This window comes from Homarus americanus, unplaced genomic scaffold (genome assembly GCF_018991925.1).
Source record: "Homarus americanus isolate GMGI-L3 unplaced genomic scaffold, GMGI_Hamer_2.0 scaffold32583, whole genome shotgun sequence".
Taxonomy (NCBI): Eukaryota; Metazoa; Arthropoda; class Malacostraca; order Decapoda; family Nephropidae; genus Homarus; species Homarus americanus.
In genome coordinates, this window is record NW_024713129.1 from 22201327 (window position 1) to 22228063 (window position 26737).

General features: G+C 37.8%; 1 protein-coding gene across 2 annotated transcripts in view; it reads right to left on the reverse strand.

The window, feature by feature from the left end:
• Window positions 1-2141: 2141 nt before the first annotated feature.
• LOC121869372 (guanine nucleotide-binding protein subunit alpha homolog) overlaps window positions 2142-26737 on the reverse strand; it is a 34402-nt gene continuing 9806 nt past the window's right edge. Inside the window, exons 3-8 of one of the 2 annotated variants that reach the window (XM_042370713.1) lie at window positions 19202-19348; window positions 16912-17112; window positions 10186-10236; window positions 8847-9064; window positions 7771-7936; window positions 2142-3731 (exon numbers count right to left, since the gene is read on the reverse strand). In XM_042370713.1, coding sequence (XP_042226647.1) covers window positions 3534-3731; window positions 7771-7936; window positions 8847-9064; window positions 10186-10236; window positions 16912-17112; window positions 19202-19348 — 981 coding nt within the window. In that variant the 3' untranslated portion in view covers window positions 2142-3533. The remainder of the gene's footprint in view (window positions 3732-7770; window positions 7937-8846; window positions 9065-10185; window positions 10237-16911; window positions 17113-19201; window positions 19349-26737) is intronic. The other variant, XM_042370723.1, reaches the window with a different exon arrangement.

Sequence of the window (26737 nt, forward strand, 5' to 3'; positions counted from 1 at the left end):
AACTCTTTGGGAATATTTCTATATATCAGCAAATTCTACGCACAATTTTGTAAACAATTAATATTTTTAACTTCCGGTAATTGACTTACTGTATTTATGGCCTTATTACCACAAACATCTGTGACACAATAATATATTTTTTTTAATGAGGCACTGATTCTTACATTTTATAAACTATCTCAAATTTCACATTAACTTTCTTTTTAGATGTTTTTCAGGTTCTTTTCCTTGATATAGTAGAGTGGGTGGATAAAAAAAAAAAAAAAAAATGCTGTCAAACATTCACTCTTATTTCTTTAATAACTCCATAAACTACGGTATACTAAGCTCTCCCATCGTTCAGGTACTCCTCTACTTCTATAATATCTGCGTAATTATGGGCATAGAAGTTGGTCACCTGCTTGGAATTTGACACACATTTCTCTCCTCCCTATGCCAGGGATGTGTGGATAACTTAATCATCTTGTATTCAGTCACAGAAAAATAGACCAGGGGTTGTTAAACTCAGGGTTGGTGTACGTACAGAAGATTGATATGTAAATTGGCTAATGTGACCCTTGCACAGTTTGTCTGACAACTACTTGCTAGAAATGAGAAAAAGGCTTAAAAAGGCAATAAGCTGTTAGAAGTGAATACAGCTGAAGGGTTTAAAGAATGAGGAAAAATAGACACACACAAACAGTGGTTAAGGAAGGATGAGAGAAAGTGTAACCAAAGAAATTTTTTAATGCTGCTCAGAAATTTTATATGAAGAGTGAAAGACATGTTAAAGAGTTTATCAAGAAAAGAGTAACGGGTCCCCAAATGAAAGTAAAACTACCTCAAGGAATACATAAATTTACCATGGTTGTTCAATACCCTTATAGATGGCATAATAAGAGAAAGAAAAGCAAGATTAATGGAGATGAGTAACAAGTTTGATAATTTATGATATGGGAAGTGCATGGGAAGTGAATCAATTGCCATTTGCATTTGATTTTAACCTAGTCAACAATTTTGATGTCAAGTTACATATATTACTGTGTGCGTTTGGAAGACTGTTTATATAGAACTAGGAGCAAGTAAATGACAAAGTAATTTAAGTATACTGTAATGTAATGAATTAGGGAAGAAAAACAGTGTAATATGAATGTTAGTTTAAAGACACACAGTGTGATATGAATATTGGTTTAAAGAGACACAGTGTGATATGAATGTTTGTTTAACGAGACACAGTGTGATATGAATGTTAAAGACACAGTGTGATATGAATGTTGGTTTAAAGAGAGACAGTGTGATATGAATGTTTAACGAGACACTGTGTTATATGGATGTTAAAGACACAGTGTGATATGAATGTTAGTTTAAAGACAGAGAGAGAGAAAGGAAGAGGTCAAATAATTAAGATAGAGAACCAGAGAGTAAGTGTGTCAGAAGATGGAAGACCAACAAACTGAATGTGTGTGTGTGTTTTCTCTTGGTTTTGGCCACCTTACATAACAGCATGAGAAGCCTTGAAAAAAAAAAAAAAAATCTATCATCACTTCCCGAGACCCAATATTACATTCAGTAACAAAGTCGCCTCATTTTCATTCATTAAAAAAAGGTAATTTCCTACATGACAATTAATTGATTCAGATATAAACACCAAAGAAAAACTACCGAGAGACGATCAGACAAATATCTGTAACTTCTAAAGCGAGTATTTCTTCACAACAATCAGTTAAGCATAAATAAAGTTAATATTTTTGTAACTGGTAAACTTTTCCTGTACAATAAATGAAAGCTAAAGGTGACGACTTTATCCTTGACTGGTAGTAAATATAAATTATAAAGATAATAATAATAAAAGCCATCACTGTTTCTCAAGGCCAATAATCACACAACACAGAACAATTGATGCTAATTAATTTGGTTAAATAATCCCGTCAAGCTGGAACCAGAAAGCTTCATGGATACTGTCAACGTTTTCTTCATTATTACACAACAAACCATCAAAAATAGCACAAAAGTCACAAAGGAGCACAACAAGTCAACAACCAGGGAAGAAACACTGAAGCCAAAACCAGGTTATTTCATACACAATAAAGCTGTCAAGAGTGAAGTTATCCTGTACCTTCCTATAAGCAATATTCTCTCCCCCAAAAAAATCAATGAAATGAGACACACACACAGAACTAAAATTAATGGACAGAAAACAAATATCAGAGTGACAACAGAGGGTGACTGACGACGAACATTACCGTACCAAAACACGCCGTCACATTCCAGGATGTACAAAAAGCTAGTGATTCTAAACGAGAATTATCGAGACACTTCCAGAGACCATTTATAGGCAATATTATTTATATACATTAAAAAATTTGCTTAAACCTTACCTAGTTTTAAAGAGTAGATTATTACATAATTCTGTCTATTCACATCAATGAGTCATTTGGCTACATAAGAGTATCATTCTATCAATGCTTTGAGCAGTATACTCATCAGATAATGATGTCTTCCCAAACAAAATAGAACTGCAGGAAAAGACCAAAAACAATTAATGTTTGCTGGAGAATAAAACCTCACATATTTCCTAACTGAATATCTGAGTCATCTACTATCACATTTGATCATTTTAAATTGATATTAAGAGTGCAAGACTCCATAAGCCACAGCTTAGAATCTTATCAGTTTGTAATAATGGTGCACATTTGTGGACAAAATTCCCTGGACACTTGGCAGTACTGTAAGTATCTTTGGATCATTAGGTGAGGAGGATTGGAATTTTAATATATTTTCTCAGATTTTTCTTTGTACAGTATTAAGGAGTATTTTTTTATTCCATTTTGTGGTTCTGACACAATATGTGATGAAAAGCAGTATTATAGGTATAAACCAATCATATACTGTATATACATATGACCAACAAGTAGATGCCAGATATTACCAAGTGTTCAGGGAATTCTGTCTGCAAACTGTACATTCTACCATAATTCACCATTTGTAATTTTAGTGCATGTATTCCCATGGAAGCCACTAGCATAACTTTAACTTCTGTGCCACACAAACTGCAAACTCGATATACTGAGAAAATAAAATCTAGTTAATATCTACGGAGAGATTATTTTACTTTTTGAATAAAATGAAGAGGTGGATAAATTATTATAAAAAAAAAACCATTAAATTTATCCAAACAGAGACAGGTACTACACAGCAGCACTGAACTTTGTCGTGAAACACATAACATCAGTATCTCTATCATCAATGTACATCAGATGACAAGTGACTGGAGCAAACTTAACCAGTGGGGGTATTTTGTTATCAAATGATAATGGAACAAGACTTACGTTGGTGAACATGAAATCAGCAGCATGAGTTCTCTATTACGGTATACAAAGGTATTATTAAAAATGTGACCTGAAATATGACATTACACAGAAGTAGTCACATCCCAATGGCACAGATTCCTGACTGTTCACCATATGTTTAATAAGAGAAATTTGACCACTGGGGCACTGTCAAAATTGTAGTTCATCTACAAAATTTTTACTTCACTGTTAAGACTGTTGGCCTCACTGTAACATAAGTGTTTCTAAATTCCTCTGAAGTATTGTGTCTTTGACAGAGTTAAATACCACCTTAATGTTCTCTGTGTCAACTGCTGTGGTAAAGTGGTGGAAGATTGGACGGCGATTGTTGTCTGCTCTCCGCTGTTCCACAAACTTGTGCAAGATAAACTGCTGAACACATTTCTCATCATGAGGATTGCCCTGTGAGTGAAGTTTGAAGTGCATGAATACATTGTTAACATGTACAGTTTATTGTTCAACTACATTTATAAAGTTCATTTTAAAACTTATATGAGATACAGCCACAACATATCTCAAATGGCTGTGCACATATAACAAGAAATCTATCTTTAAAGACTTGTTTGGAAATATATTCACAAAACAGACAAGAGTTGTGTGAAGACAAGAAAGTATGCTTATGACTGTATGAGTTTAACTACATGCTATCTTTCAAGAAGGTAATTAGGTGTAATTATTAACATGAATAGAATATGGTGCCTATAGCAGGTTGTACTGTATTACTGTACTGTATACACATTGTTGGAAGCAAAATATAATATGAACTAAGTTTCCTAGAAGGTAAGTCATGGTCAAATATATTTCTAGCAGGTGATCAAACATGATTAGATACGTCTATGCTTGCAATTTGGTGATTGTATCATTTCCCAGATCTATAATTCCCCAAATAATCACAATTACCTAAATTTCATAGAATGGACTAAAGCTTTGGGACTGATTAGCCCTATAATGACTGTAATATTTTATTCCTTAACTACTTAACTACCTGTGCAGGAGAGCTAAAATAAGCATGCAGTATAATTTAATGAAATACAACATATGTCCAACATACTTATTGGCTCTTAGCACTGAAGACTACAGTACCGTGTATATAATCTTCACCTACTCTTGTCCTTCAAAGATACAGGCAGCCCCTACATAACAAAAGCGGTGCATTCCTGAAAAATTTTCTATAACGTGAAATTCAGAAGAGCAAAACCAATTTCCCAATGAAAAACATTATATACTGTTTTTTCTGGCCCATAAGATGTTTCAGCTGTTAAAAAGCACCCTAATATAATTATCGTTAATTAAAAAAAATATAGATATATTTTGAAAGCTTAATAGAAGAATTACAAAATGTGGTTTTGGACAGTATAGGTATCCCTAGTTAGCATTATATCACTTAACATTAATTAGTTGTGAAAAAATCATGACTCGCCACTGCACTCTCCGTTCCCCCATGTGACACACAGAGCAGTGGGGCAGCTGCCACACACATCTCTGAGTCAGTTGGGTGACTGCCCGGCTCAACTGAATTGTTTCACTGTGCCTAGAGGATGGTTTGAGTGTGGAAGGAGCTATTTTTTGTACAGTCACTCAAAAACTATCTCTACTTGGGGGAGGTTGATGAATTTCAGAATGAACACTGGCTCCTGTTGTCTCAGTAGGTGTAAGGGCTGTAACGAGCAGGTAGGTTGTCCGCCGCTCGTTCACTTGTTCACGGCCTCGTCGCCAGGCAGGCACAACCCAGCCTTCACCACAGTTGTTACTTCACCCAGCTGTTCTATTCCTTCTCTGGTTGTGTACTCATCGGAGGTTCCTTGAGCTCGTGGACTGATTCCCTGGTCCTTCACTATTCGACTGTCAACTCCAGTCACCTACTCCAGCTACTACCGCGGCTGCCACGTGATCACCACTTCCACCACGCCCTATCTCCTATCTATCCACCGTCCATGCCCTGGTGTCTCTCCTGTGTGGCAAGACATCGCCCACCAACGTCGGTGCCAAGTGAGGAAGCTGCCCTGGACTTTCCCCCTGAGAGTTTTGAAGGCGAGCCCGATTGCTTCACTCGGACCTCACCCTGATGAGGGCGGATCACCGCGTTACAGTAGGAAATAACTGTACTTTGTTTTATTGATTATGCTCTGTTTTAACAATTGTGTTTGACTCCGGTGCTGTTTATCTAATGTCTGTGGAAGTGGTGACAGAGTTAAACTTTTGTGATTATTTCTTAGTAAAGAGATGTCCTCTCTTCCGGTTGTTTATTACCCCTTGGAAACCTACGGTTCTTGACTTTCCTTTGATAAGATCCTGATTAGGTTGGCAAGGGATTTATATCCTACAGGCCAGGCCTTTACAGTAGGGTTGCCAAAACCCTTCGTCAGTTGTGTCATTTTTCAAGACAATTTTGTATAGTTAGTTTTTTTTGAGTGACTGTACATAATATACTGTATATGCTATTGTATTTTATGATATGCTATGTACAGTATTTTCTTGATTTAATGAACTAATTCAAGCCACCCCTGTTCATTAAATCTAAATTTCTGCTAAATCAAGTGTGATTCCGTTAAATTCTGCACCAAACGTGCCACGTGTTCCTTGGAGCATCTGGTTTGTTTACATCTGCTCAGTCTGTGTCCTCTTGCCACCGCGTGTGTTGTTCACTGCTACCTCTCTGTCAACTAACTACACTGGAGCACCTTAACTTTCGTCTTTATTCCAGACATCTTCAGAGTCAACTGAATTTACACGGATGGAATGTCAGGTCACCCTTTCTTGGGTGGGGGATTAGTGGGTCTCATGACCTGAAGATGTCTTGAATAAAGATGAAGGTTAAAGTATTTTTGGGGGAGACCTGAATTGACCTGATGCACTGTCAGATGGAGATAGGGTGGGGGATTAGTGGTCTCATATTACTGACTTTTACCCCTTGTGCACGGTGTCGCCTCTGAGCTGAATAAAATCATCTGGCGTTCAAATAAAATATTCAAATTGGTGTCCCCATAGCGAAGGGGTTAATATGTTTAATTAAATATATTTTTTAAAGGTTTAATAAATACTGTACAGGTATTTATCAAAGACAATGTATCACCTGATGAATAATTAAAGTTCCCCTGCCCTCAATAGATGGCAGCACAGGCCAGCAGCAATATTGATAGTCAGTCAATATGACAATGATAGCTGACAAAGCATAAGAGGCTTGTTTCCAGTAGAGTCCTTATTGTCAGCAGCATCTGGTGTCCTTAGGTCCAGGTGGCCACCCATCCAAGTACTGTACTAACCAGACCCAATGTTACTTAATTTCGCTGATCAGACAAGAAGCAGTGTGTCCAATGTGGCACGACTGACACAATTCGTGACACCGAGAGTTCTACTGTTCCCTTAATCACTTTGAGTCTCAACAACTGCAGTCAAGGAAGCAGTTGTTCTGACTCAAAGTGAGTTATAATTTACTAAAGTGTGTTTTGAAATAATGGAATTAGTGTTGAAGTGAGAAAAAGTGGTGTTTTAAAGATTTAGGGGGGGGCTGCAGTCCAATACCCTGCTACCAGACGCTCTCTGTTTCCCTCCAACACACATTTCTCATATTTTCATGGTTTTCAATGGCTTTCTTGGATTCACACAGCCCAAGACTTTTTATGAGTGTACTGTGTATCTCATTTTAAGCAGGGGCTACCTGTACACAAGACTTAACTCACTAGAAATGCATGGCAGCAAATATTCAAGAGGGGAAAAAATAGAGAGAAGCCCTGTTGAACATGTGATGCTCTACATATTGCCAACACAAGCAGTATGTCTCTTCACCTTGACACAAGCTTGCAAAATAATATGAACCTAAAGATCATATCAACAATAAGGATGCTTAGGAATCAAGAGAGTGTAAGGGTCACACATTACACAGTCTTACAGATGTAAACGTGACTGGCACATTTGGTGGTAAACAAAGACATTATGAAATGCACAAAATATTCTCATTTTGATGATTGTTTTTTCTTTTACTCATTTTTGTTTTGAAAACTTTGAAAAAAAAAAAATCATTCCAGTAAGGGCAAATTTTTGTTTCATATCCCAAATTTTGTGGTCATCATTTACAAATTTCATTACAGAATTTCAGTAACCTGCATTTCACATTTTCTTCTTCAAACCTTACTCATTTTTTTCATTCTTTTTAACTCGCAGAAGTCCTTTTTAAGTGTAACACAGATATCCATAATCTTTCTCATTGACTGTCATTAAATCATTTGGGCTGTTGTGGTGATCCCTTTCCACAAGTCACAAAGTTTAGAGCCAGTCAACCTGTTACTTAATACACCCCAGCATCATGTATCAGCAGCACATCCATCCATGTCCATAAGCCATTTCACACCTACAGTATTACACTATCTTTGGCAATACATACACTGGGTGGAAGGTTTTACCATAAGCCAATGACATGCACAATAAATAATAATCCACATACCACAAAATCTGTGAAATAATGGGAGACGTTGCTTTGTCTAGACCTAATCTTCTGGACGAGGAGGTCAGTCTTGTTGAGGAAGAGAATTATGGAAACTTCACGAAAGTTGCGATTATTAACAATGGTCCCAAAGATGTTGAGTGATTCTTCTAACCTATTTGTGATCCTGGAAAATATAAATACATATAATTATATACCATGAACTGAAGAGAATAAAGTTCCTTCTAATGCTAAACATCATGTGAAATACTATGTAGGGAGGGTCACAAACTAATGCTCGACACAGTACTGTACACTTAATCACAATGGTGGTGGTGGTGATGATGTGTAGGTAAGTTAGGTCTGAAACTCACTACTAAGCCTCATGTAGAGATAACACAGCCATACTAAGAAGAAATAAATTTGACTTTTTTCATACTTTATGATACTAGTACTGTATATGAGTAGACAAGCACCAGAATGGGACAAGTGCCACTTTTAAAAAAGTGAAAAAATCCCATCCATAGTCACGTCGACATAATTTTCAATGGATTGTCAACCATGTTTTCAGTGTCCTAAAGAGATATCCACCACTTGTATCTGAACTGCGCATTTCACAAAGAAAACATGTTTGGCCGATCATGATGGTTCTCCCATTTTGGCACTGCACTTCTCATATTATATACAGTATGTTTATCATCACCCACTTAAATTTTTTGTCTTCATAAAAATGTACATAAACTATATATATATGCTAATGTCTTAATTTCTTCAAGAATTAAAACACCAATATATCTCCAAGTTGAAGTGAATTTTTGTACAATTTCAAATCAATGGATAATGATAAGTCATAACTAATAAAAGTATCATACCGTATTATTAAGAAGAAAATTGAGTTCTGGGTCCAATAGTGAGCACTTGTACACACACATCATTCAGTGGCTAAAGTGATGGATCTCACGATTCTGACACTTGAGGATTAAACTGTAAAATGGTGATAATGATAATGGGTCTTGAATACAGGCTTAAGACCTGCCTGTGATATCTAGCCCTGAATTATTGCTTTAATCTTGTGTAAGAATTTTGAGTTACTGTACCTGTCTTCCAAGAGCCTCTGATCAAACTCTGATGATGATGCAAGAAAAATTATTGATGTGACACTCTCAAAGCACTGAAACCATTTTTGTCTTTGTGTCCTCTGTCCTCCAACATCCACAAACAGAAATGGAACATTCTGGATGGGGATGGTGAACTCTGTGATTGCTTTGGTGGCTTTTCGGCAGTGAAGAATGTCTTTCTCTGTTGGCATGTATTCCTGTAACAAAATACAGTTCCTCAGTAATGCAGGACAGTATTAAGATTAATTAAGCAAACATATTCTGGCTGCATAAGAAAAGGGAATGATTAAGTATACTGATGACTTATTGTAAAAGCATATAGTCTTATTTGCTGGCAACCTAATTAATTTCTTGGAGCACTAAACAATATGCAGTCATGGTATATAACATAACTGGCCAATTGTTTGTTCATGCTACCTTGAATAATTACAAGTGAGAGATAGTTCTTACTTAATCATATTATAATGGATGACCAGCTGAACCTATCTTATCCTATTAAAATCTGGAGGAATGATAATATCAGAATCTTCTGCTCTCCACAGGCAAGTGTCTGATCAAGTACAGTAGGAAATGGTTTATCCTGGTAACTATCATAGTCTTGTTATCTTTCTGCTTCAAACAGCAACATCCATATCATCCAGAGATATTTTTCCTTTCACAGAAGACATATTTAGATATACAGGCATCCCCTAATACATGGAGGGGTTGCATCCCTGGAAATTCTTTAAGTGAAAAAACATTATTTTGAATGGTCGAACAATGCATTATGGGGGTTATGTTTCAGAAGAGAAAATAGTGATCATCTGGGGGCCTGGGAGGGGGGTCACACAAATTTAAACACCTACTTATGTATTTTATGTGTCACCAGTGCCCAAGTCAACGAGCCTACAATCCTTAATGAGTTATGCCCCAATGCCATTATCTCAATACCCAACCTAATCTCTGAAAGTTTGTTTTTGACTGGGCTTGGAATGATATTGCATCACACATACATCCAATCAGCAACATGAAAACTTCTTCCACCACCCACTGTTTCGTCAGCTTTCTCGATTTCATATATTGTACAGTACCTGCATCGCCTTCACTACAGGAGACTGCAACTCTACATAAAGGACGCAGTGTGTCTTATATGCCGTAAAATACAGTAACTACAGTATACAGTAATTGTGCTACATAGCAGTTATGATGAGAACAAGATAAGTTGGCAAAATTGTGGATTTAGGAAAGCCACTTAAACCAAGGCATCCATATAACCTTAATCATTTATTCTATTTAGTACAACAGTAGTAAAAACGTTTCTACTAACAGTATCACTTACCAAGACTCCTATTCTGTCTAAGCAGTCAAAGAAATATGCAACACTGTCAGTCTGGAAAGAGAAAATGTTTATGATTAGTGTGTGTACTCAAATGGTTCAACTTCATGTATCTCACAATTCCAGGAACAAACACACAATTTCAAAACTTTACCCACAAGAATCTTTATACAAAATTTGATAGCATCTTCAACAAGAGGTTTGAGTAAGTGTAATGAAGGTTATGAGGCTAAAATTACTCCTGTTACTGCACAGTATAGTCTGGATTTACGCGGTTTTTGTTTACGCGTTTGGTCATTTACGCGGTGCCTTGCCAGAATGAAATGTTTTAATTATGCGGTAAATTTGGTCATTTACGCGGCGAGTGGCTGGAGAGGTCCAGATCGCCGCGCCATTTTTTACCCACGCAGTCCATTCTTGACCATGCGCGGGAAGCGGCGCGGTGAGGGATACGCATTAGGCCCCTCTTACGTTATCGCTGACATCATATGATGTATCGGACTGTGATTGGGCCACGCATCCTTACCACCCACGCATTCCCTCCGCCGCTAGCTGTAATTGGTCTAATGTAACATGATGTGCCCTGCCACCAGAGGGTAGAAGTCGCTGACCTAGTCGGGCCAGTCTCATTGTTCTCAGTCCGCGTATACAGTTCTCTCTTGTGCCCACTATTCCCCTCACAATGGCTTCCGCTGGACCCCCACCACCCGAGAGAAACCTTGAATTACCTGGACCAAGCCATGATTGTGAGAAGGAAATCATCGAGTTGGGGGAGAAAGTAAAGCTCATCCTTGATAACGACCCAAACAAGCAACGGTATGAAGAGTGTAATAACCATCTGACGAAAGTTATGGAGCCGTATATCCAGATCTATCTCGACAACATCAATGCTAGTCGTCAACGTAGTATTAAGGACTTCTTCGCCACAACCACAGCCAGCCCAAGTCAGTGATAGTGACAGTGATGATATGGACTTTGAGGGGTTTGTCTGGGAAGCTCTGCAAACTTCTGCGAGTAGTGAAAGTGATTCACCGGAGGGCAACTAATCTGCCCTCTGCCTCGGAACCAGCCGCCATCCACATGTGCCGACCCATCTTTTCTACTAACGTATGTGTTAAAAAACCTAATACAGTAGAAGTCCAAAAATCCGGACTGCTCGGGGATTGGGTCGGTCCGGATTTTCAGATTTTCCGGATTCTAAGGCAGTACTTTTAAAATTCAAATTTAAGGAGGAATAAAGAAGAAATGAACAGGTACATTTTGATAGTTTATTCATTAGCAAATATAACATGCTTCATTTATCAAAACGAGCAGTTTTAAGGAAAAAGCTGTGAATTCTAGAATTTTATTCTTTGCCTTTTTTATATCATAAATTGTAGACTTTCCAATGTCGTATGTTTCCATTAGAACAGCATTGCTCACACCACGTTCTAGTTTTTTAATTATTTCAAGTTTGTCACTCAATTTCAAATTGTTCTTCTTTCTCTTCACACAACGAAGTTTATCTACTTTAGGAGCCATTATTATGGGCTTGTACAGTACTCTGTTAATGGAAAGAGTAGGACTCAAAATTACATACGTTGTCACAGTTTGATTGCTCGTTTTAAAGTGGCGACCACGTGGTCGCTTGTTGTCGCTGTGCAGCTGTGGCGCTCACGCATGCACACATACTTTCAAAAGCCCGCTAAAAAAAAGGAAAAAAATCGAAGAAAAGTCCGGATTCTCGGGTGGTCCGGATTTCTGGCATCCGGATTTTTGGACTTTTACTGTATTATTGATATTTCTCTTAAATATTAATTGTGTGTTCATACCATCATAAAATTAAGATGTTATTTTTACTACAACGTACGTATTGTGTCGGAAAAAGTGAAGTTTGGGGGTCGGCCCAGTCTCAATTTCAATTAATCCCATATGTTCTGTTATTTCGTTTACGCATTTCTCGTTTTACGCGGACCTCCACGGGTTCAATTGACCGCGTAAATGCAGATTATACTGTACAGTACTTGGTTCATCTACAGTGTGGAGATACAGTGGAGTCTCCATAATTCATGGGCTAGGTACCAGAAGACATCATGAATTTTCAAATACCTAATTATAGTTTAATTGATTTAAATGGAAATAATGAGTTCGGTTCCAGATGACAAAAAATACCCATAAACTGCTCCAAAACTGCTTTAATAAACACATAACATAGTACATAATACATAAAAATTATACAGTAGCAGATATTGTACAAAAAGTAGTTCTATATTACATAAGCAGCTCATTCCCTTCTCATAATTTCCTGTGGGTTACGGTAAGCCAATATACCAAATGAACCTAAATAATATAGGAATTATGGTGAAATTGCATAATGTTGTATTAATGAGGTCGGTGATGTGTGCTTAGCTTGGGGAAAGGGAGGGGGAGAGGGAGAAAGGGTAAGTTAAGTCCACCAGCCAACCTCTCTGCCTCTCACAAACAATTCAGTTACTACTATTAATTTTTCTTATTTTATATTTACTTTAATTCTAAGTCACATTGGAGCACTGAAGTGATACTCATATTATATTTTCGGTAATTTCAAGGTAAATTACAGCAATGAAAAGACATTTCCACATCTTTTATTGTTTCTTATGTAAACAAACACCACAGCAGCCAGCATTCAGCCACGAATTCTGAATATTTGACTGCAAAATTTTAACAACAGGCTTCGGGTCACATCACATACGTTTGATCCTTTGTGGGCCTGGCTAGATTATATTGCCAAGTAGGTATTTATCTTTCACTCACTCACACATGAGAGCCTCCCAGTCTCGTCTCAGTAGCTTCTCAGCTTTTGTGATGTAGGAATCTCGTCCTTGGTCTTGACTCACTTCACCTTGTGTTTCTACCCCACAATACAAGTTTAGTTTTGTCATCAATTACTGGCGTAGTGATAATGATTGTTAACAGTGTAAATAGTAATAACACAGTAAAACAAGTGTCCTGTACTTCATACTGCCTACAACTTAGTGTTGTTTACCTCGTACTATTGTGTCATACATACGCCACTTTACGAACAGTCTCGACTCTTCCTAGCCCGTGTTGCCAACCTGCGGTAAGGACACATATTTATTTCTTGTTTATATCATTCATAACCAGTCGGTAACACTAGAATTGGTTTTTATATGTTTTTTAAATATTCCTGAACATGCCCACGTGGGGGAGGCCGGCTATAGCCTGAAGCCCAGGGGTTAAAAGAGAGTAATAGAGGTACCGAAAAATTTAAGAACACGATTTTGTATTTTGTGAATTATCAAGACTCCAATGTATGAGAGATTAACCCTAGGATCCCCTTTTCTGGAGTTCAAAGCCAGGCAATTATCATAACACAGGGAGACTTGATAGAGGGCCCTCAGGTTCTTAGATGTTCTCCCAATATTAGCTGGGGTTAACCTGTTAATCCATTTGGATAATATATCTTGATCATCCTGTACCACCTAATGCAAAGTTAAGAAAGAATGGCACTGAAGTTCCCCCCCCCTCCACCTCATCATCATCTTTGTTTTATGGCTATTTTCCATGCTTGTGTGGGACAGCTGTGGTTATACCCAATGGCAGCTATTCATGCTGAATTGTATCTTGCAGTCTCTCTTGTCAGGTTCCTAGCTCCAGTGTCATTTCTTACAACCTCTCCCATGTTATTCTTGGCCTACCCCTGGCTCTCCTCCCCTCCATATTTAGGCCTATGTACCTCCTGACCCAATTGGTCTAATCCACTCTCCCCACATGCACCAAACCATCTCAGCCTACCTCTCTGCAGAACTTTGCCAATACTGCACCTTCAATGCCTAGCCACCCTCTTACCTCTGAACAGGGCCTCCTGTCTTTCAGTGTCACATTACACATCCACCTCACCATACTCATTCCAGCTCACTTAAGTCTACTTATCTCATCCTCTTTAACTGCCCATGTTTCACTGCCATATAACATTATACTTCTCACACCAATGCATACATTCTTCTTTTCACTCAGGAGGAAGATCTTCTTGCCATCAATAAAGGCAGCAGCTCCCTAAACTTCTTCCAGTCACTTCTGACTCTGGCAACTGAGCAAGCTTCTGCGCCCCCACCAGCACTGATCATGTCACCCAGGTAACAGAACTCATCGACACAATTCAGGGACATATCCCCAATGTTGCATTTCTCTGGCTGTGCTGTGGGCATATGGTTACCTGCTCATACATGACACTTTAATGTCAGCCTGATGACACCTTCTAAACATCTTCTTCATATACAGCTTCTTGAAGTTGCTGATTACATTTTGGTCCATTGGCTGCATAATTGATGAAGTGTTGGGAGGCAAAAACAAAACTTTAACAAAGTCAAATCTAGCCTCCAAAGTGCTGCAAGTTCAGGGTCGTGACCAGGGGCATTATCCATAAGAAGAGCCTTTAAAGGAAGTTTATTGGTGGTGAGGTAACTCTTCACAGTAGGGCAAAACACCTCAACTGCCCATTCATTAAAGAGGTCTAGTTACCCATGCCTTACGGTTTGACTTCCAAGAAACTCCAAGTTGTCCTCTTACCACCTTTTGTTGCTTGAACACCCTGGGGTTCTCAGAGTGGTATACGAGCATAGGCTTCAGTCAGAAATCCCGAAACATTGGCACCAAGCAATAGAGTGAGACGGTCCTTCATGGGTTTATGCTCAGGTAAAGCAACTTCATCTCTGGTGATGAATCTCCTTTTGGGCATTTTCTTCCAGAACAGCCCAGTTTCATCCACATTAAAAACTTGCTGTAGAAGATAATCCTCTTCATCCATCAATTTCTTGAACTCTACTACAAATTTTTCAGCTCCTTCTGTATCCGCATTGGCAGCTTCACCATGCCTAACAACACTATAAATGGCAGTTCTTTTCTTAAACTTATCGAACCAGCCCTTGCTGGCCCTACACTCTTCAAGCACAGTTTCAGAAGAACTAGGTTGATCTTCCTTCAAATGTTCATAAATTTCCCTGGCTCTTTCACAAATGAATTCAGTAGAAATGTTATCTCCTTTCATTTGTTTTTCTTTAATCCAAATAATAAGTGACCTCTCTGTTTCTACAATTAATGATCTACCTTTAAACACTCTGGTAGATTTATTTCTCACTTTCACTTCTTTAAATTTGTCTTTCTGCGCAATTATTGTAGACGCAGTTGATGCCGACATGCCATATTCTTTAATCAGTACATTGGTTCTAATGTTTTCTTCATGTTTCTTAATAATTTCCTGTTTCACTTGAATTGAAATCGCCTTTCTAGATTTCTTTGGACCCATGCTTGATACAGTAATTTCACCAATAAAATTTTAAGTTCACTAGCTGTAATTAAAGATTATTTTATTTAAATCAACACTGCACTGCACTATATATTGTCAATATGTTAACTAAATTTCAGAATGACCAATAATTTTAATGTAAAAATATTCAGGAGACCAACAAACTGAATGTTTCCTCCACTGTAAACAAAGTTAAACCGAGAAGCTTTGGCGGGTGAGTCAAGCGGCTGATGGGCGCACAAATACTAGTTCCCTGTACTGCATATATTATCAATATGTTAACTAAATTTTAAAATGACTAATAATTTTAATATAAAAAATGCAAAAATATTAAAGAGTGCAACCTTCTTGATATTTACTCCACTGGAAACAAATGTAAACATAGAACCGATTACTGTATTGGCGGACTAGCCCATCAGCTGAACAGATGATGCGCACAACAAAACGTGTTTCTCGTAAGGCTTTCGTTAATCAAAGTTTCGTTCGTTAATCAAACTGAAAATCCTTTTGGGAGCTAATTCGTTAACCAAAATTTTGTTAACTAGACCGTTCGTTAACCGAGGGACCACTGTAGTATTCTCTCTCCTTCCACATTTCTTGTGCCACAACTCATTGTCTTGGATATTAAATGAAAAATGCTGTTTCTAAAACCACTTTTCATTGGCTCTAGTCTCAACAGGAAAACATATCTAATTACTGTAGTTCCATCTAACACTGTGTAGGGATCCTGAGTTTTAACCCTCTAGTCATAATAGAACAATATGCCAGCCACTGAGAGCAGATGTACTGTATGGGCAAAATAAGCACATACTGTACAGTACCTGAATGTTATTTTTAAAAGATGCTCATTTGCTCAATACTAATGTTTACCTTACATAAACCTTCGATAAAAAAAATTTCAGATAGCTTACTTTTGAATTTATATAAATTAATCTTTTATATATTATATAATCACAAAGTTTGTGAATAAATTAGTTAATTTGTGTGTACCAGGAGAAAGTTGATTGTAAATGTGAACAAAAATAATGTGATAAAAATAGTTAGAGATGGAAGAGGAGCAGATGTGTCAGCAAACGGTAATGAATTTGACCCAAGAGCAATAGAAGGGATGAGAGAGAGAGAGAGAGAGACACTGAGTGAGTTTGGGGGGGAAATGTGCTGTTGATGGATGATTTTGGCTCATGTGTTGGAACAAGGACTGTATTTGGGGTAAGATTGATTTAATGAAAATTTAAAAATAAAAAGTAAAAAGGGTAATTGCTCTTGTTTCCAGCCACAAAATGGTTAAAAAAGAGCATAATACCCACACTGGAATACTGTAAACAGTACTGTACTTCCTAATTATTATTAAAGTAAGTTAACTACACTTCTTAAAATCATTAAATTCTAATAAGAACATTATCAACTAAAGTAAGATAACATTAACAGCTTGAAAATTTTCTCACCAGCTGGTACTCTGCCCGCCTGTTGTACGCCTGTCTTATACCAGTGTCCTTCCAGAGTTCCTTAACACTTGGTACATAGTCTAGAAACAAGAGGCGGTCGAGTAACATAGAACCAACAAACTTCATGACGTGCTGACCGTATATTTCTCGAGACTCATCTCCCCAGGGTATCCGAAGCTTATCTCTTGCATCCAGCAGGACCTGCAACCAACAAGCCAACGTATATAATTTAGTCAAATTACATAGATTACATCTAAAAAGTTTACACCAGTATTTGCAACGTAATTGGATAGATGTTAGTATAAGTAAATTATGTATAGTACTGGAAATATGCATTTGATCACTTTGTTGGTTATTCTTGGTCAAACTGCCTTACTGTTTACCATTGTTTGCATACCTGCCTTGCCAAGGTACATTGCTTGTATACCTGCAAGGCACTCTAGGAATAAAGTCATGGACAGTCGCAGGGAACCTACACTATATACATGCTGAACTGTATTGTATATCTGCATCACCTGTATACATGTTGACCTGCATACCTGTACCTACATTGTCTATATAGAATACATGATAAACCAATTGTAAACTTATTTATATGATAACTTTACTGAATAAATATTTACAGTGTCTATCTATCTTTGCCCATTTGAAGTGACCAGTGACTATTCAAAAAAGTAATACAATATTTACATAAACCCGCACCTAATTCATCTAATGAATCAACAGGATGTCCAAGTGATGGATGATGATGGGTTTATCCTGTATGTGTCCTCAGTAACAGATAAATCATATTCTCTATCAAAGTAAGAAAAATAACTGATTGACAACCAAGCCTGCATCAAGGAGGGTGTTAAGCAGCTCATACTGTGTTAGGTATAGAGAGAGAGAACCAGTTAATTAATATTGTTTGTTCTGGGAGGTGTGTAAATACTGTACACAAAATTAATGTGAGTGAATATTGTGTTATAAGAAGAGAAGCGAAAATAAATGAAACAAGATCACATACTCTCCATCCAACTCAGTCACTCACTACTTACTGTTTGTGAGTATAAATATCATATGAGAGTAAGTACAGTATAGGTATGGGACCATTTATCCGGCAAGCTTGGGACCTGATATTGCCGAAAAGGGGGGGTTCCAGAATTTAGAGCGCCAGGTCTAAAATGTACAAAATGTTCAGTAAGCCTGCTGTAACTGGCTGTGAAGCTACTGTTCAGATCACTAGATTCACCCCTAAATGTAGCTTTAACTGTACTACACTGTAACATTAGAACTTAAAATTGTAGGCATATAAACAGCAATAAAAAACCCATATAGATAGCAACAATACAAACATAAAAGGAGCAAAAATGATACAAGTCAGTGTACAAACTGCATCACAGTCACCCCCAGTGGTCACTATAGCAATGCAGCAGCATCCCAAACAAATGTCACCTGTAGATACATAAAATTTTAAGCTTTATGAATTTTTTTCCACTTCCTTTATGTGGGACTGTGTGCATGTAACTGAGAAAGAAATGAAGAAAATTACACACATCATGGTTTTGAGCCTTCAGGGGGTTGTTTAAGGGATATGTGTTCCTCACATATTTTTTTGTTTTGTACTTTCTGTGTGTAAGATTGAGTGTGTATGTAACCGAGCAAAAAAAATAAATAAATAAGAAAATTACATATATCTTCCCCAAATTACAAGTTAAAGAATAACGATAACACAACATACAGCCCACAGATAGGGGACAGTTGGAAATATCCTTGCTCGACCTGGAAATTACTTGGTGCTCTTTTTAAAATTATTTGTCCCAGAACATTGCTGGTTTTTGGAGCATTCCGGATACTGGGACGCCGGATAAACAGTCCAATATTGTATCTGTATTACCACAGTAAACATAAATTCAATCACTATGGTATATGAATGTCATTTTTTAATAATAAAAATATTTAGTGCCCCCAGTTGACTCTTGCCATAAGATATGTTACTCAGGACATAAGGGATATAAACCAAAAAACAATATTTTTTAGCTTATAACAGGTACCCAGGATTATAAGTGTCCATAAACTATCTGACCCATTTTAACAATTAATAACTTTAAAAACATTATACAGTATACCTCCACAAGAGCACCATGTTCTATCTATAATATTTTTGAGGTTATTAAGTTTTAAAATGAATCAGATATTTTATGGAAACCCTATATATATTAACTGTGAACAAGTTAAAGACTGTCAGTGATAAATACAGTAGTAAGTATCTTATTGCTTAGGACAATATGGATAGTATAGTATCACTTACCTTCATACCCAAGACAACATTTTTGTAAATAGTTTCTCTATACTCGTCGATCTCATCGTGTGCAAATCGATACCCATGGATGATGCGCATCTGCTTCAGGAACGTTGACTTGCCAGACTCCCCCGCCCCCAACAATAGCAGTTTAACCTTACGAGAAGAATTACACATCACATATACAAGTTAGCCTCTCACACCAGCCAACTTTACTGTTATTAAAACAATATACTGTACAGTATTAAGATGACTCACTAACACTCTAAACAAAGTCTTGGCCATACAGTAGCTACAGTACTGCCAAATGCCACCAAAGAACAACAATATTAGTCAGTTATTTTACTGTTATAAAAACATGAAATGTATCAGGTATTATTGTGCAAAGCTGTGAACTATTACACTTATTTGCTTAACATTATTTAACAAATTACAAACAGCAAACATACACACAAAACCTGGTTAGCTGGTCTTACATGCATATTTAAACACAATTATTAAATAAAGGCTTAATCTAAAATGAGTCAAATAGCCTAGACTGATATATCCTGTGAGATCCAAAAAGCAGAACATCCCCTGACCATTGTTTAATGGTACAGTATAATACAAATTTCAGGCTAAATACTGGATAATATATTCTTTTGCAAAGAACATTTCTCTGTTCCTGTCAGAATCAGACACAGCTAAACACTGGGCTGTTTTAATATATCACAGGTCGTGTAGCACACAGAGGCAGTGGCTGTAGTCTGAAATATTATGACCATATTACTCAAATGATACACTTTATCTTTTAAGTTGCATCATCTACCTGGATAACAACATGTAATTTTTGTAATTTCTCTGTACTTGTCATCTCATCATGTATGAATTAATACTTATTAATGATGCACGTCTGTCTCTGGGCTGTTGGCTTGTCATACTCCTTCACTCCCAAAAATATTTTAACTTCACATGATGAATTACTCACCACAAATAGCTACAATGTTGTACACTAGTGTATTCCTGAAGGGTTTACAAAGTCACACAGTTATAGGATGATTCAGTATAGGAATTTTCATTTTAAGGATTGTAAAAAAAAAAAAAGCATCATTTTATCGACATAGAATTTGTGTTTCATTTTAAGGTTTGTAAAATTATAAATAATATTTTTTTTTTTTTTTTAAACATACATTAAATGTACATTGCACCATTTGTCTATACAGTACATGCATTTTATTCTTTTCAAAGACATTTGCTGTCCCACCACTTACATCCCAGTTTCTGGTTAGTTAATTACAGTACTGTACTATATTTATCATTATTATTCTCTTCATTGAACTGGGTTACTGTCCTTTACATATTTGATCACTTCTTACAGATACTGTACAGTACCCAAGTTTATGAAGATATCATGTTTTATAAATATTAAAGAGAAAAATCTACCGCTCACCACCACCACCACAGCCTCCATTACTCAAGAGCTGATACAGCCATCTCTCGATTTACACAGTACAGTACTGTATTGTAATTACGTTCTTGAGAATGGTCGTTAGGGTGACAATAAAAAGTGAAAGTTTTTATTTTTAGATGGCCATTTGTCCAATACTGCGTACCCATGAAAAAAGAACACAGGCGAAATCCTGGGTCATTTGGACAATATTTAGAGGTGGCTCAAGCCATTTGAAGTTAACACTACTGAAATTATTATTGATTTTTTCTAATTTCTTTATTTATGAACCGATTACTATGAAACTTTGCAGGTATATGTAGAATGCAAATTCAAACTAAAGTTGTTCCTAACATTTTTTCTAAAAATGAGTAATGAGTATTTTGGCTGGTGCAGCTATTGGCAATGCAGAGGGGAGGGAGAGGCGGGTGTCAGTCGGGGTAGGGGGAAGAGGTTGTGTGCCAGTGTCTGACTGGTACAGTAGCATCAGTTGTGTGTGAGACGTGACGGTGGGTGTGTGTGCGTCGCTCTTGTTGCAGTATTACGGTTAGTACCATTGTCTTTGTCTAAAATCAATGCATCAATTTAGGTATATAACACTTTAAAAACTTTATACAAGTGATCTTGCATGCCGTATGCTTTATGGGTGCTGTTGTTTGCATAACAGTAACAACATAAGTTACATAAATGTTTTTGTTTGTTTCAGGTTCAATGGAGAGTACACGTTCAAAAACTGAAGTTTGGCTCATTGGTCAACACATAACCGAAATCACGGGTGCACAACTTCCTTCAAGAGGAGATGTTCTACGTCTGTTTTTCCACGGTCACAATGAACATAAGAAAACAGTGAATGATTCTGCGAGTGAAGTTGCAGCATCGGTTATTAGTTTCTGGAATAAAGCACGGATTCCTACCATAACTGAGAAGAGTATTGGACGAAAGGTAGTGGATCTTTTTTTAATGTGGAAGGGACTTAAGAAAAACTGCACTCGCACTACAGACACACAACGTAAGAAAGAGGAAACTTTTTGTGATGAGTTAGAGGACCTCTTCGATGTTGCCCACCCCAAGGCAATGCAGCTCTTGACCATCAAAGAAGACCGAGCATTCCTGGCAGCGCAACGAGAAAAAGGGAGAAGAGGTGTAATGGCAGGAGTAGACAAAAAGATTGCTTGTTCCATCAAGCGTCGGGAAGAAAGCAAGAGTAAGCAATCTCTACAACAGAATCAAGCCAGTTCTGCTCTTGAATATGATGAGTTGGGTTCTTCGTCTGAAACAGAATCACAATCAAGCTCGTCATCATCTACAAGTTCCCTAGCGATATCACCAGTGGTATCTTCTTCCAATCGTAAACGTGCTACTCTCAAAGTTATCACCCCTGAATTGTCAAGTACATTGGACCGCACTGGGATCAGTCACCGCTCTGCTCTCCGGATCGTCAGTGCCACGGCTGCTAGTCTAGGTCATGACCCAATGGAACTAGTTTTAAACTATGAGACAGTGCGTACTTCGCGAGCGACCCACCGTTCTGGGATTGCCAACGAAATTAAAGAAAAATTTCAACCTAGTGAAGTGCTCACTGTGCACTGGGATGGAAAAATTATTCCTGATGAACAAGGAGCGAGTGTTGACCGAATCGCCATTCTTGTCTCCGGAATCAATACTGAAAAGCTGCTTGGTGTCCCGAAACTATTGTCAGGGACTGGACAGGCCATTGCTACAGCAGTCAGTGCAGCGCTGGAAGAGTGGAAAATATCAGAGAATGTTTCAGCACTCAGTTTTGACACAACAGCTTCAAACACTGGGCACTTGTCGGGGGCATGTGTCATTCTGGAGCAGAAACTCGGCCGCCGTCTTCTGCATCTCGCGTGTCGTCACCACATCCTTGAGCTTGTTGCCGAGAAAGCGTATGTGGAATGCATGGGGCCTTCCTCTGGACCAGATAATACTCTCTTCTCTCGCTTCAAGCATAAGTGGAAGGACATCAGTCAAGATGACTACAGCCCTCTCTCAGACCTCCCTCCAAGTTTGTACGAGAAACGAGATGACCTCATCTGTTGCTGGAAACATCATCTGGGCAAGAAGCAGCAGCCACGTGATGATTACCGTGAGGTACTGGAGCTAGCAATCAGGTGTCTCGATGGAGCTCTACCCAAGTTTAATCTCCGACGGCCCGGAGCACTTCACCGAGCACGGTGGATGGCTAAGCTCATTTATGTCATGAAGATCCTGATTTTTGCTAATCAGTTTAAACTAACTGCTCGTGAGACATTAGGCTTGAAACGATTCACATTCTTTGTGCTAGAGGTGTATGTCAGTGCATGGTTCACGGCCTCCGTTCCATCCTCCGCTCCTGCTAATGATTTGCGGCTCCTCCAAGACCTGTCAGAGTACCACGACGTCAAAATATCAAGAACATGTCTCACAGTCTTCGGTCGTCACCTGTGGTACCTCAGTGAAGGCTTGGTGGGTCTTGCACTCTTCGATCCACAAGTTAATGCAACAATGAAGACAAACATAGTTCAGGCAATCGTTGAGAGGAAGGCGACCGAGGATTCACCAAAACGTGCTGCTCTTCCTGCCACATCTTCCCTTCCCACAAAGCAGCTCTCAGACTTTGCTTCTAGAGGATCAAACTTTCTATTTGAAAGTCTCAAAATGAAGACTTCTTTTTTGTCCAAGGAACCTGACACATGGTCTGATGATGAAGACTTCAAAACTGGCGTCGCAGTTGTGGGTGGTCTCAGAGTCATCAACGACACTGCAGAGAGAGGGATTGCCTTGATACAGGCATTCAACAGCAAGATCACGAAGAGTGAAGACCAGCGTCAACATCTGCTGCAGGTTGTTGAAGAGCAGAGGCGGTCACAACCAGGGACATCAAAACAGGACCTTACAAGCAAAAGCGAAAACAATGAATGGGTTGTCCACACCTCTCCCACCCATTGATGTAAGCGTGTTCACTGCAGTTTCATTTTAAAAAGGAATTAATCATTTATATGTACAGTGTACACATAAACTTGCTCAATATGTAAATTTTAAAATAAACCGGCATATTATGAATATTCGTATTTTTTGCCAAAAGGATAAAACTTCAATTGACTTGAGCTACCTCTAAATATTGTCCAAATGACCCAGGATTTCGCCTGTGTTCTTTTTTCATGGGTACGCAGTATTGGACCAATGGCCATTCCATTTAATCAATTTTAGAAATTCACCCCTATGCACTATTGTCACCCTAATGGTCGTGTAAATCAAAAACGTGTTAATCAAACTTAATTATACCAAAAGAAATAAACGAATTGACAGGGGTTAGGGGAAACTCCCCCAAAACTGTAGTTTATTTATATAATTATCTATTTCCTTCATTATGCTTTATTTACAATAATATAATAACAATAATAATATAATAAAAATTTTAATAATGCTAATAATAATAATAATACAATAACAGAAGCAAACTTAATAATACAGTAGAAAAAATAATTCTAAATGAAAATTTGTGCTAACACTTATGATGAATGATGGCTGGGATGGTGTGTGGGAGCTGGTGGAGGTGGTGGAGGAGAGGTTACTGGGGGAGGGAGTCATCTGAATCAGATGACAGAGCAGGTGATGGGGAGGAGAAGTGGGAGCTTTCAAGATGCCAGATGTTAATGGTTGAGGTTCAGGTGATGTTACCCTTTCCTTTTTTGTAAAGTAGGAAAGCAATGAGGTACTGAACTACGCTGCCTGGTGCAACATCGCTCTTTTCAAAACCGTGCTACGGTATTTAAAAAAAAAAAATTATTTTAAAACTAGGTATTAATTTAAGAATAGTGTTATTTAAAAAACGTGCAAATTAAATGTGTAAATCGAAAGATGACTGCATTTACTTACAGTATATTGTAGTGATACAGTAGTTGTTGGCCATTGTTTTAACCTTTAAATTTATCCTATTTTTTCTAGGAATGTCCAAATAACTGAATTAAAACAGTTCTTAGGAAAAGAATGAGGTCATAGACTGGTCAAAAAGGAATCTTTTGGTACCAAGTTAATTGGTGTACCGTACAGTGGTTAGGGAAGCCATAGATGCAATTTTAGTGGTGATCACAAAAAATAAAAACCAACAAAAATAATTGGAAAATTACTATACACACCACAGTAATGCCTATTACTCACATAGAAGCACTTATAAGCCCATAGATATACACTGTGAAGCACTGGGAAACATTTGTTGCAGCACTTGTTGCCACACTCCACATATTTTACCCAAAAAATTTTACCACCCTTCCCACGTGGCATCCAGGGAGTAACTGTGACTCCCTACTGGATGGTAACTGCTCCAGTGACATGTCTGAAGAGTGGCTCCCCTCTCAAACATGGTGGTCCCATTCAAACAATAACATGAAACTAGGGCTGCCCAAACAGCCTGGAGCAGTTTAGAGGTTAAAGTATGAAACCAAACTGTAAACACCATACAGTATATACTGTACTGTACATTATATATAAATTCTGTATACTATATTGGACAATTTTAAATGCCAAAAATTATGAGCAGCATTATGCTCCATGAGAAGAATTTACCATTCGTCATCCTAGTAAGACACACGCAGTGCTCTGCCACTCTCTTACTGCCACCCTTAAACCAAGATCCTCTCAGTAGAATTCGATGACCTTTAATATCTTTCATGCATGGTAATAATTATTTATAAGTATTATCCAAAATATCAGTCACTCAAATAACCAAAATATCCAATAACAAAAGAAAGGTGAATGTGTTGCCTAATTGATTATGTCGTGACATTATAAAACTAGACAAAGTGGTGTGACACTATCAGTTAGCTCTAAATTCCTCTTCTTTCTTCATCATGTTTCTGATTTATTGGTTGTGTTACTTACTGTATATAAACAAGTGCAAAACATTGTTCATCTTGAAAACTCATAAGTCAACTAATGGTCATACAAATAAATGGTAAGAAACTCCTGTGGCAGACTGATGCGTCACCTGACCAGCTTGGGTGAGAATCATAAACTACAGGTAATATTTTCTCCCACAATAAAATTTTTCTCTACCAAGTTCACTACATTCTTCAGATGATGATAAAAAGTTTGAGTGAAAAATTCATAGAAATACAACTCTTAAGCAGTTATTAGGCTTGGCATAGGGGCGCCGATGGTAGAGCGGTACCACTCTTGCCTCGCAAGTGAGATGTTACGGGTTCGATTCCCAGGCCGGTGGAAAGTTGTTTGGACACACTTCCTAGCCTCCCTTGGTCCCTGTTCACCTAGCAGTAAAGTAGGTACCTGTTGTAAATCGAAAAGCTGCGAATTTGTATTCAGGGAAAGTTGTTGGAGCTTCCAATAACTTACTGACAAAAACCTATGAACCTTCAGGCTTCTACGCCCTTAACTCATGAGACATAAAGGCAAGCATGAACTTAGCATGCTTCCCAGATGGGCGCTGTAAGCGCTTCACCTTGCACAGAATCTAGGGTGGGGGGGTGCCCCAAAAGTAAAAAAAAAAAAAAAAAAAAGGCTTGGGAGATGGTACCAGTATACAAAAATGTAAACAAACCATTGGGCACACTATTTTCACCTTGCCATAAATAAATTTTTTTATGGTGGATTTTTTTTCTCTGCCAGTTTTATGGGATTCTTGAAATTGAAATAATGATTTGGAGAAGAAAATTCTTTGAAATTTTTTGGGGGGAATGCATCTAAGGCTAAATAGTGGAGTCTTGAGGATAAAATTGGTCAATACTGTATAGGATTTTTGGCATAAGATTGGGTTTTGAAAAATTTAACAGCATGGACAGTACAGTAACTCAAAAAATTATCTACTATAAAGGGTCCGATGACTTCTGAAATGCTACATGCAACTCGTGATGTCCCGGGATGGTTGGTATGCTTGGCTCTGTGGCATACTGATCCTGCTACATTTGGTAACTGAACATCATAATACTTATGCCAAAGTAACTACACATTGCATTACTTGTGTTAAACTATATAGGGCAGGAATACACATATCCCAATATCTATCATCCTTGGTCTCAAAGTTTCACACAGTGTGTAGACAGATACTTTTTTGAGATACTGTAAATATGCAATGAAAAAATAAAGGTTAGTATCAAGGAACT